Below are 12,754 nucleotides of genomic sequence, written 5' to 3'. Positions count from 1 at the left end.
GGGATGGATGTGCTAGGCTTGTTGCCCAAGAGGAAAGGGTGTGGTAGCCAGAAAAAGTTTGGGGACCACTGTTTTAAATGCTGTCAGTGTTTTCAACTGTCAAGTTTCTTCCAGCAGGTCATTCCAATAAGTCAGGAATCCATCAGCTAGGGAAGAGAAGCTGGATTCTCTGCTCTTCCTTTTGGCTTGGCCAGGACCAAGATCTGCATTGCAGAAATAATGCAGTATGACATCACTTTAAGTGCCATGGTTCTATACTATAGAATTTGGGGATTTGTAGTTTATTCTGGCAACAGAGTTCTCTGACAGAGAAAAATAAATAGCTCCCCAAACTACAAATCCCAGAATTCCATAGCACTGAGCCATGGCAGTTAAAGTGGTGTCAAACTCCATTATTTTTTCAGTGTAGATTAGAGCTAGGTTTCTCAGCCTAGAGCCAAGATAGTTGAGGCTGAGAGAATACATCATTGCTGGAAGCAAGCTCTCAAGAAGCTTGTCTGCAGAAACTTATCTCCTTTCCTAAAACCTCTAATCTAGTCTGTAGCCAAGGACCACAGAGGGCTGTATTCCCCACACCCCTTTTCTTTTCATCTTAAAAAAATAAACTAAAAATTCCCTACATACCTGCTAGATTTTTGTTTGTTTATTTGTTTTTGCCATCCCACTTCCTGGTTTTAAAAGGGTCTCTCCTACATCCATGGTGAAATTGCCTCTATGCTGCCAATGGATGTGGGATCACTTTTTAGTAAAACCTTTTTAAAAATAAAAGGGCTTGGAGGCCTCAAAAATGACCTGGAGGGCAGATATGCCCACAGGACGCATGTGCCCATCTTTGCTGTAGCTGGTACCTAACATGGTGGCCTATCAACCCCCAAACCTGGGGAGATTCGTAAGAAAAGGTATTTTAAAGTAAAGACATATATGAGACTTTTGTGTTCAAAACAGGATGAAGACGGTTTAGAAGCTATAATGTAATCTAATTTGAAACAACTGAAAAAAGGGGGGGAAGTCTTACTTTTTCATAAAATTCATAGAGCTTCACCATCTTCTCCAGTTCAGCTTTCTTCTTCTGTGTTTGAATGCTGAGGCTACTCAGATACTTATCAAAGTCTTGACATTCTTCATCAGATTTTAATGAAGAATTCTCCCTTATTAATTGTAGTCCTCTCTGAGAGTATTGCTGCAACACAGAACAAGAAGCACATCATGTTGCTTTTTTTATTCACCAAGTTCCCTCCCCCCATTAATTAAAAACTTCAGAAAGCCAACGAAAGTATCAACTTACCACCACTTTTTCATTGTAAACCAGGAATTCTTCCTGCTTCCTTTTCACATATTCATATGAAAGCTCTTCTTGATTCAAAGGCCCAAGATATTTTTCTTTCTCATTTTCAAACCAGGTTTTTATCTGTAAATAATGCAAGCCTTTATATCTAGAAGTAATAAACAATTTGTTCAAATGAACAAAAAATGAGCACTTTTATAATGTCCTCAAAATTTATTTTTTAAAGAAAAACTCTTTATTTCCGAAGCATTGCCAATAAAATGCTATGATACCTGCTTAGTTGTGATCCCTCTTCTTCACCCACCATCTATATTAATCTCATGTATCTGCAAGTCATTTCCAATTTATGGAGACCCTAAAGTGAAACTCTCATTGGATTTTCTTGTCAAGATTTGTTAAAAGAAGGTTTGCCTTCCTCTGATACTGATATGGTGTGACTTGCCCAAGGTTACCTAGTCTGTATGACTGAGCAGGGATTCAAACCTTGATCTTTAGAGTCCTAGTCCAACATTCACATCACTACACCACACTGGTTCCACAACATCACATAAACTATTACACCACACACATGCAAATGCATGTAAATGAATACAGGTGCAGTTGTTTACACTTGAGGGTATTTTCCTAACACCAATATAGTCATGAAAGTATTTGTGTCTCCAAGTGGACCACTGGGAGGGTGCCTCTGAAGGCCAAATTATGTGTTACTTTAAGTGTGTAGCTGCTGCTCATGGCACAGGTTCTAGCAACAGCATTTGCCTACACACCCTTTAAGAACAATGCTGAACATCACATCAACATGTCTTTAATTAAACATTACTAGAAAATACAGAACGGCTTCGGGCATATTTTGTTTAAGGGTCAGACTAGATGGGGTTTCATAGAATCTGTAACTGAATGTCTGATATTGCTTTTTAAAGTTAAAAAGCCACCTCTTTTTGCCCTGCAGGAGAAAACATACAAGCATGCATTAGTAAAACTGACCTCTTCAAAGCCTTCTTCAAAATTTCTCATTGCCAAGAGAGTCTCTAGTTGTTGAAAGCGTTTATTAGACAACAAAACCAGCCTATGAACTTCCTCATCTACTTGATTATACAGCTTCGTTATTACCTCCATGGCATCTCTGTTGAGGGAGAAAATAAGTATCCATCAAACTTATTTTAACTAGATGCTGCCACAAGCTGTTATCTCCAATTTTCCTGACAGAATAATGCCAGAATTCACAATGTGAACGCAGAACATGGGTGGTTCAGTCGAGTCTGATGTCCAGTGGAGCTTGCAAGGGTAATCATCATGAGAAAGCCAGGGGAACTAAAGTATCACATTAGGGTGAATATCAGGAATACAAATTAAAAAGGAGGCAAATATAAAAATCAGCCCATATCCCAAAGTAAGCCATTACATAAATTAAACAGGACTCAAAGTCTCAAAGCAGTAGCAGAAAGAGCATTTTTTAAAGGTATTCAGTCAAAATCCCAAACCAAGCCATCAGGTGCAAAATCCCAAACCAAGCCAATACCAAGCTATAAAACTACTGTAGTTTCTGATACTTTTAAAATTATTATTGGAAACACAGGCAGTCTTTATTTTAAAAATAAACAAAGAAACCCAGAAATCTAGCAGGTTAATCTATAGAGCAAAGCAAATGGAGGATAGTTTAAAAGTCTCTTCCCACATAGTGACCCCAATCCAAAGGCAGCCTTGCATGTTTACTTCATAAAAAACACGTTTACACACTATTTCTTTGTTACATCTGTTGCTCTCATCTCTCCATAAAATAAGGACTGGTGGAAGGCTCAGCACCCATTATATTGTTCTGATGCTATTAACGTATAGGTGCGGTGGCCATGAATACTCAGTGAGTCACTGCATTTGGGCTGTTCTGGTGGTGGATTTCTTTTACTTAATTTTGTGACGACATAAAAATTTAGATGTAGGAGAGGCTAGGCAGTGCTTTTAGATAAAAATCTAATTTTTTATGTCGTCACAAAAAAGCTGGGTTCTGATAGTGTTGGTAAAAGTGATTATGACTATATGTGAACTGTATAATAGGCAACTTCTGCTGGATTCTTGGTCTTGCAGTGGAATTAATTAGACTGTGCACAGACACATTACTCTGCCCAATCACTGACAGGCAGCCACCTCAGACAGCCAAACCTATGAGGATGAAAAAGAAAGGAAAGCAAGTGGCAAGTAACTGCAGGGATTGGAAAGGAATTGTTGGATCTAGGATCAATGGAGGAAATCAGAGAGATGGGATTGCCCAAAGTACAGGAAACCACTTCTGGTAGAGTGCAGGTTTGCCACCCCTCACCAGCTTTTGATATCCCTAGCCATGTGGACTGGGACTTCTGTATTTCAGCAATTCTGTTTCTGCCTACAGGACAGGTTCCAGAGGGTGCCATTAAGAGACACTGGGTTCTCAGCCCTCTGGCAATCATGCTATAGGGTTCGGAAGGGTACATATTATCCCCAGTGTTGTTTAACATCTATGATCATAATGAGATTTCAGACAAAGTATCACCAGTATAACATTATTTCATGTTTGAATTGGATGTGGCCATACAAAACCTCTATATAGGGAAAGGATGCAGTGGTGAGCAGGATGAAAATCAATATAAATACCTGCAGTTCAAGGCAGGAACCACCTGAATCCTGGCAGGAAAAAGGGCTTGTGGACAAGTGTTTTATAAGGTCAAGAGAGGAAGGTTAGCTGTCCTTGACAGCACTTTCTTTGAAAAATGTTTACAATCTGGGGGTACCCTTCAAACTAATACTGCCAGTGGGACCCAGTTGTCCTCAGTGGCTTAGAGTGCCTTTTGCCAGTTTCAGATGGTACACCAGTTGCAGCCATTCCAGTACTGGGATAGTCTGACTTCTATGGTTCGAAACTAGAAACTCTTGCTGGACTACTATAATGCACTCTATGTGGAGATGCTTATTTTTATCTTTTCTAACAGTCAGTGGTTTAATTGAGAACCAGTATCATAATTTTATTTAAAAATACTTTGTATTTGTAATCTGTAATCTACAAAACAACACAGGTACTTACCGATAATCTTCTGTGTTGCAGAACTCCTCCTTCCTAAGCCTTGCAAGCATTGTACCGCCTTCAAGTCTTACGGTCACCAACAGTTCATCTTCCAAAACAAGTTTCATCATTGTTTTGTGTTTATCCATTAAATCTTTCACCTCCTAAACAAAATAAATATTCCCAATTTTAATTCTGGATAACATGTTTAAATATGTAGCACTGGCTTTTCCTGTCATTTTAGTGTTCATACCCATATCCTTCAGCAGCCAAACAAGAGTAAACCAATACTTACTTGTGCAGAAGCTGGTATCAGAGTACTGTTGAGCGAACATGCAGAATGCTGTAAAAAAACAATCGCCTCTCTGCAGTTCGTAACAAATGGCTCAAGTTTCTGGAAATATAAGCATAACAACTGATTAACATAGTAAAAGAAAAAAATAATTGTGCATGTATTAGAATGCATTCAAGTGCATAAAATTACAATGAGGTGCTTTATTAACAGAAATGATACAGTGTGTCAGAAGTTTCATTGGGTGTCCTCTATGTATTCTTTTTTCAACCTGGGTTATCACTTTTGTTCAGCAATATTCTAAGTTTGTGTTGCCTCTATCATCATCTTCATGTGTTCTCTGATAGCGAAACAACAGACTGACCAGTATGTATTATTAAAATAAGAACAATCAATACCATAATGTAAATATCATATGGAACACTTCCAGTTGCCTCTGTCAGGAACTTTATTTAGCACAAAAAGAACAGTGACTAGGCAGGTGGGGAAAGATGGTTTATCTCCCTGCAACTGCTCAGACATTCCAGAATCAAACTATATTCCCCTGAGGGAATATACCTCCACAAAACTAGGTCCCCACTGTGACCTACAGCATTATCATGGGAAAATAAATATCTGATTCTGTAAGACTGAATATTGCACACCTCGTGCTTTCAAACATACTATGAGCATAACATGGTTAAGATGTAGGTTGTTTTCATTGTCTAATTCCACAGTGCAGCTGTATCTGGAGGTGGACGAATGGCTGTAACTGTGACTCATTAATTCTAGCACTGTACCAAAACTGCATTAATCTGCATTCATTCTGATTTGCTATGTTCTCGGAATTGACTCAAAAACTTTCATTCAAATTACACTGCATCTGGCAAATACTATTAATTTCTAACTTTTATGATCACATACATGTTGGATTAGGCAATCAAAAATTGTTTTGAATTCTCAAAAATAGTGCACAAATGTCCAAATCTTAACTCACCCTCCGGAAACATATCCAGTCATTATGATTGTAAGGGAATGTTCCATCATACTCTGCTGTCAGTTGGGTGCAATCAATGAACCGATGCAATGCCTTCAGTGATGTGAGAACTTCACACTGTGAAACAAAGTTATCATCTATATATTTGTTTGTAGACATCAAACTTTCAGTGGAATTTGCATTGTGACTAATAATATTGCTCCAAGTACCAAAAGGCTTGCATGGTTTCTTGGGGGTGAAACAGACCAACAGCTTGGAGTGGCCTCTTGCTGTTCCAGACCCGGTCGGACCCCAACTGCATGGATCATGACAACCAGACATCACAGCTGGCCACTACCATGGTCCTAATGGGCCACCAGCCAGGAGCGAGTTTTTTTCCAGCGTTCCTTTTTTGGCCGGCTTCGGGCTGCCTTAGGCGACCACAGAACAACCTCTGGCTGCTCCAGGGACATACATCATGTGCACACCCCACCCCTGAAGTAGCTAGAAGCCTATCTTTCCTGCCTGTCTGTTTCGGGCCTTTGTGACTTTTGTCTCATGACAAGAGTCCCCCTTCTTGAGGTGAAGGATCTACTTATAATGCTCTGGAGATATTTCAGGTGGCTAGTGAAACAAGCCTGCTATTGCTGTGTAAAGGTTAAATGAAACAGACCATCAACATGATTGCTTCTGACAGCCCTCTCTTGTGGCCTGAAGTTGATATAGATGCTATCAGATTCCAGGCTTCTGCTTGGAGCATCTTCACCCCAGAGACTGGGTGATAGAGACTGTTTTTCGGAGCTTGTCAACAAAAAACTTTACAGAATTTGCGAGTATCAACAATGTGAGATTCTTCCAAACACAATCAGATTGCCTTTCAATCTGTGGATATTTGCTACCACATTGCCAGGTAGTGGGAAGTTTTTGGACAGAGGATAAAGGAAAGAAAATAACTTTCCACTTCCCATCCAAAAAGGGATTAATGCATGTGGAAGTTACTAAGTTTGGTTACTCTAAATTTGTACAAGAATTTGTATTGTATAACAAACACTTTATATTATAAACAGATTACCCTTACTTAAAACCATAATCTATTCTAAATTGGTTTACCTGAAACTGAATGTCTTTGTCAAGTCTAAAAGCAGACTCCTTATCAGTCAATATCAGAGCACAATGGATGGAATGAGGAACAGCACTCTAAAAGAAAGGGGGGAAAAATCTGATGAAACACAGTATATGTAAACCTCAGATAGATGAGCACTTAATGCTCACTTACAGGCAAGTTCAACCAATACCTTTAAAAAAAAGAAGAAGACATTTCTTAACAATAAACTTGAATTTGTAAAAGAAATCAATGACAACAGCAAATACCACAAAGGACAACAAAATGAGAAGACAATCACATTCAACGCATGCCTGGTTGGCTTTGGGTGGCAGATAAAGGGTGAGAGCAAGATGCAGTCATACTTCCAAGCTGACTATGGGTGAACAACTGAGGCAAGGTTTCAATTTCAGTCTTCTAGTGTGGCCTGAGAGGTGTTGTAGGACGGGGAGAGTGAAGGTGTGTACAAGTCAAGATCCAACCCAATTCTCCTTAGGAAGTTGTTACAGCAAGTGGCATGGATTATTTTCAACATTTTCTATTGCTTCCATTTCAGAGGATACAAAAGATTTTAAATCCAGGATACATATTTGGGGTAGCCATGCTGGCAACACAGTAAAACAAAACAAAATACAAAATCCTTACTGTTGCTAATGGAATTTAAATTTCACTGCCCCAGTCCCCACATGGCCAAGAGAATTGCCACCTCAGCCTGCTTTGAGATCCCTCCAAACCAAGTGAACTACAACAGAGACAGCATCTATACAAAATGGAGGCCTGTGACTTCAACACCACCACTCTTTCTTCTCTTCCTGTATGATTTTTTAAAACAGCTTTTCCCTGATAAATAGCACTTACAATTGCAATAACACATTTCTATGCTGCTTTACAGTGCTAAGCACTCTCTTAAGCAGTTTACAATATGTTAGCCAATTGCCCCCAACAAACTGGGTACTCATTTTACTGACCTATGAAATAATAATAATAATAAACATTATTGCTATTTCCTGCCTCTCCCTACGGATCAAGGTGGGATTACAGCCGTCAGCATATTACATCAGTAAAAACATAACAATTACAAAGCATAAAATCTGCATATGATCCATACAATATAATTTATCGACTCTCCATAAGAACATACCATACTAGCAGAGGTGAGATGTTTTACAGTAGATTTCTTGGGGAGGCTCAATCTGGTTTTGTGCCTCTCTATAACTTAATAAAGAGTCTCTCCTATTGATGTGTACCATTGCTTGAGATTTCTTGTAAAGATTAATAATTAGGGAAATAAATTTGTCTCTGAAGTTCAAGGTATCAAGAGGGCTGAAAAGATAGTCACACTGTGACCTGTCAAAAGCCTTTAAGATATCTAAAGATAGTAAAGTAACAGGGGCCCTTGACAAATTAGAATAATGGACTATACTCAGCATTCTTCTAATGGCATTTGTTAATTTTTGTCTGTGGCAGGAGATTAATGTTGTACTTTAGAATAGAAAGTATTTACATTAACCTAGAAATAAATTCAACTGGTGTTCTTCTGCTGGCAGACGGGTCTTCAGTCTAAGGGGGATGGGTGTGGGTTGTATTGATCTTTCCACACACCTGCAACTCCCTGCATCACTTCCCACACTGTTTCACAGGCTTCCCTGTCAGTTGGAACAGATCTTGGAGACTGTGGCGGGTTACAGACTGCCCAAAAATACGTATGGAATACGTATTAGGGTTAGGAAGGGGCGGTGCTTCCGCACTCCCCTAACCCTACTACGTATTCCATACGTACAACACGGTGGCGCCCCTTCCACATGGGGGCTGCCATGTTTACGTATCGGATGCATAGCGTCCAGACGTGTCGCGGCGCCTATGATGATGATTATTATTATTAACCTTTATTTATGAAGTGTTGTAAATTTACACAGCGCTGTACATACAATCTTTTAGTTAGACGATTCCCTGCCCTCGGGCTTACAATGTCGCGAATGCGCCAGCGGTGCCTTGCGACGTCATAGAGGCGCCGCAAGAAGGAGCTCCATTTTGGAGCTCCTTTTTTGCTCCGTGCGGGAGCCGCGCGGTGTGGCTGTTACGGCTCCCGCATGGAGCAAGCGGCGGAGGAGGCAGACCGCCTCAAAGCGGCGGTCTATAACCCGCCTTTGAGGAGTAAGGGAAAAGGGGAAATCAGCAAAATTAATTTCCCCTGTTAACTGATGAAAACCTTAATTTGATTAAATGATGAAACCTTTTCTGTTATTGGAGGATACCACTGACTACAATGAATTTAGCTTAACAATGAAACTAGCTTCAGACAAGCAATGGTAACAGAGCCAATTCAGCCCTCAGGCCAAAAGAGCTTTCCTCTTCCTATTCTAAAACATGTTCAGTTCCATCTACCCATTTGTTGGGAGTATTAAGAAAGACAACATGTCTCCATTTGTATAAATTAAAACATTATATACATTGTAAAATGTTAACATTTTCAAAGTGTACTTTTCTTGAAGGGAGGGAGGAGATACAATAAATATTCTAAAGGCATTAAACTTCTGTTAAATTCCTCACTTGGTTTCATTTTTCATGCTAATGCAAGCTTTAAGCCACAGTGGTTAAAAGGGATGATACCTTCAGCAGTGGGATTAATGTAGGAAAAAATGCCAAATCATTACAAAGAAAGGCATTATGATAATAGCTTTATCTAATACTTCATTTCCACTGCTTTCACCTGAGGCCAAAACTATGTTACAGCACTATGCCAGCATAAAATATTATGCTTCCACAATATAATTCTTGTGAGGACTTGTTTTTACCACAGGGAATATCTATCACATTGCAATGAAAATAATAAAACCAGTTTAATTACACCAGTGTGAAATCAACAACAATTAAGTTTCCCATCAATGAAATGATTTGGCAACTATGAAGCATCCATATACTTCCAGTCCACAATTCCTTAAAATACATTTAATCAATGTAAGAGCTCATGGCTACATTGGGCAAGTAGCTAAAGTTGCTGAAAAATGAGCCATGTTCATTGCTTACAAGACAAGGAGAAACTCAAACAGCAGCACTGTAAACTACCAGATGAAAGGGTTAACAGTAAATGCAGTTAAATGTAATATCCTGAAGCTTAATGTTAAAAAATGGTTTCAGATTAATCAAGAGATAGAAAGAGGCTTCCAAAAATGTTGAAAGAAAGGAGTATGTTCACTGCTCATGAATTGATTAATATATATCATAACCTAACTGTTAGAATAATGACCATTGAATTGAAAAAAAAGAATAATGACCATATTATAGCCCATGATACTAAACATCCTATTACAATGTCAGCTCCCATGTCAGCTGCACAATGAATTTGCTCTGAGTTTCAGTTTGAACTTGAAAGGAGCTACCCAAAGTGCTGAACTAATATCTTCATTATAGGCTCAGCATTTGGGCTAGCTTCTAGATCTTGGATAGTTCCTGTAAAGACTGAACTAAAACTCAGAGCAGATGAATCACTACACCTGTCATGGGAACCAGCATGCCTTTTTGTAACTATCCTTCACTCACCTGTAATGTTGCCAATGCTTTGAAAAGGAAAGAGAGATTCTGACGCTTGCGAGCATCCACCAAAATAAGCAGCCCCAAAGCACGAACCTCCTTTCTGAAACACACAGACAGGCATTCTGTAAAATATACTGACAAAAAAAAGTGAAACGAAAATTGAAAATGAAGCAGAGAACCATAACAAACCCCAGAAACATCAGAGAGCTATTTGTATCTACAATCATAGTAAATTAGCCACAATGTAATTTCTTCACTTGCATTAGTCTTGTCACGTTAAAAGCAAGTATTCAGTCAGTTCAAGTGTACACAAGATAGTAAAGCTGTGGGTGCATGTCACCTTTAAAAATAACCCGATTTTCAAGATCATGTGTCCATGTTAGGCTTGTCTCTATGTAACTCAATTAACACACTTCATGGATGAAAACAGAAAGAGTTTATTGGAAAGATCAGCAGAACATCTTTTGTCAGATCTGAATTAACAAGCTTCACTTCTATAACCCCCTTGGACTTTCCTCCCTCCTCCCAGCCACATTCCTTCCCACTGACTGCCAGGCAGCTATATGGTCTTGGTTCACACACAACAATTCCTTGCAACTGCTTACCCTTTCCTTACACACTCATTCTCCCAACATGGCTACAGCAAGGCTAAGCAGGCTTAATTCAACCTGGCAAAGAGAGGTATCAGAGGTGGCTCTGACAGCAGAACTGTCACAGCTCTGAAAGCAATGTGCATTTGTCACTAAGGTAAGAAATATTGCTAACAAACATATATTAGCAAAAGTCTGTCTTTAATTAATAAAGTGCTTAAAGAAAAATAATAATTACATTTTATTTATTTGATGGATTGTTACATTGCGCAAAGGCATACAGTCTAAAAAAGAGAACACAAAAGGAATGGAAAGGAGAAAGTAAATTCATATACTAGTTCTTCATTATAAATCAGGCAAGCCTTGGGAGGAAAATGTTTTGAATTTCGATGTTCAGATTAATAACACAGTTGTAAAATATATGCCTTTTCTTAGTGGCATACCATGATTAACATGGCTGCTTATGTTCAGACAATGGCATTTCCTCAGCCTTTGGTGACTTTCCTCCTTTTTTATTTCTTGTACATGTCCCTTTTGTGTCTTAACTTGGTTAAAAGTTATTTAGTCATCCATCCTGGTTTCTTTAGACCCATTTTTCCTCCTCAATGGAATTGTTTGAAATTACGCCTTCAATATCTCACTCTTTAAAAACTCCTATCCATCAGGAATTCCCTTCTCTTTTAGTATTTCTGACCATGGGATCACACCCAATAGTTCCCTACATTTATCAAAATCAGCTTTTCTGAAGTCTGGAATGTGTGTCTGACTATGCTTGGCTTCCCCTTTCTACTGTACAACAAATTTCAGGAGAACATGGTGACTCCCACCTAAAGATCCCACCACTTCCACCCCATTAACCATGTCATCACTGTTGGTTGGGATCAAATCTAAAACTACTGATCCTCTATTATTATTATTACCCCACATTTCCCCAAAAATTGGGACTCAAAGTGCCTAGTTGCCTCTTCCATCTTCTGAACAATGAAACTGTCTGCAAAGGAAGTGAGGAATCCAATGGACCTTACATTTTTGGCAGTATATATGAGATTTCAACTATCCTGATATTTGTTGGAATATCAGGATAGTTGAAATCTCATACACACACACACACACACCCCTTTACCTTTAGCTATATGGACAGGTTGCTCACCTGTAATGGTATTTCTTTGAGTGGTCATCTGCAAATTCACACAAATGGGTTATTCTGCACCTGTGCAGGAATGCTCGGAAACTTCTAGAATCTCTGGGCAAAAGTTAGTTTGCAACCTTTTGCAACTTTTTGGTGGTAGCTCCGCCAACCCCATATATAGCCCCTGATGGTCCCGCTCTTCTCCAGTTCCAAATAAGCCGAGCAAGGTGCGACAGCAAAGCTGTGAATGCACGTCTTATATAGCTCCCACAGAGATTAGTTAAGAGCACTCATATGTCCCAGACAACCTTCACATGCTTCACAGAGGGACCCTTCACAGAGGGACTTTTGTTTTTGCTTTTCCCATTTCCCAGCCTCAAGGAAAAACAATGACACACAAAAAAGGAAAGATACAATGGTGGTGGGCAGGGAGGAAAAAAGCAGCAAAACGGGGCTGTTTTAAAAGGCAAAGCAAACAGAAGGGGAAAATAACAAGTATTGTACATCACAAGATTAGGACCTTGATGATGACGGCATTATATCTCCAAACTACTTACTCTAAAAACATGAAGAGATTCTTTTCCTTACCTAGGAATATTGTAGAAATATAGTAGAAGTTGTGTGAGCTCAGTGACTCTGGAATGCTTGTGTAACCAGACATCATTTCTCATGCTGACTTGCACTACTGCTCTTCCACCACGATCCCTGTTTCCTGACCAGAAATTATAAATGAATGAAGTAATTGTCTGCGTTAACATCTCACAACTACGACACCTCAGAGTCTGTCTATTTGATGGCCATGATAATGACTCTCCCCTTCAAACCAAATCATTTTG

General features: G+C 39.2%; 1 protein-coding gene across 9 annotated transcripts in view; it reads right to left on the bottom strand.

Annotated features, from left to right (window-relative positions):
- PLEKHG4B (pleckstrin homology and RhoGEF domain containing G4B) overlaps window positions 1-12,754 on the bottom strand; it is a 92,948-nt gene that overhangs the window by 24,048 nt on the left and 56,146 nt on the right. For all 9 annotated transcript variants that reach the window (XM_042476224.1, XM_042476225.1, XM_042476219.1 and 6 more), the window contains 9 exons: window positions 12,507-12,630; window positions 10,206-10,299; window positions 6,674-6,760; window positions 5,585-5,701; window positions 4,612-4,710; window positions 4,338-4,480; window positions 2,270-2,408; window positions 1,286-1,408; window positions 1,016-1,180 (listed from right to left, as the gene is read on the bottom strand). In XM_042476224.1, the coding sequence (XP_042332158.1) occupies window positions 1,016-1,180; window positions 1,286-1,408; window positions 2,270-2,408; window positions 4,338-4,480; window positions 4,612-4,710; window positions 5,585-5,701; window positions 6,674-6,760; window positions 10,206-10,299; window positions 12,507-12,630 (1,091 nt within the window). The remainder of the gene's footprint in view (window positions 1-1,015; window positions 1,181-1,285; window positions 1,409-2,269; window positions 2,409-4,337; window positions 4,481-4,611; window positions 4,711-5,584; window positions 5,702-6,673; window positions 6,761-10,205; window positions 10,300-12,506; window positions 12,631-12,754) is intronic.

Source organism: Sceloporus undulatus, chromosome 6, assembly GCF_019175285.1.
Source record: "Sceloporus undulatus isolate JIND9_A2432 ecotype Alabama chromosome 6, SceUnd_v1.1, whole genome shotgun sequence".
Lineage (NCBI taxonomy): Eukaryota > Metazoa > Chordata > Lepidosauria > Squamata > Phrynosomatidae > Sceloporus > Sceloporus undulatus.
The sequence above is the reverse complement of the archived record's forward strand: the minus strand, read 5'-3'. Positions and strand labels throughout refer to the sequence as shown.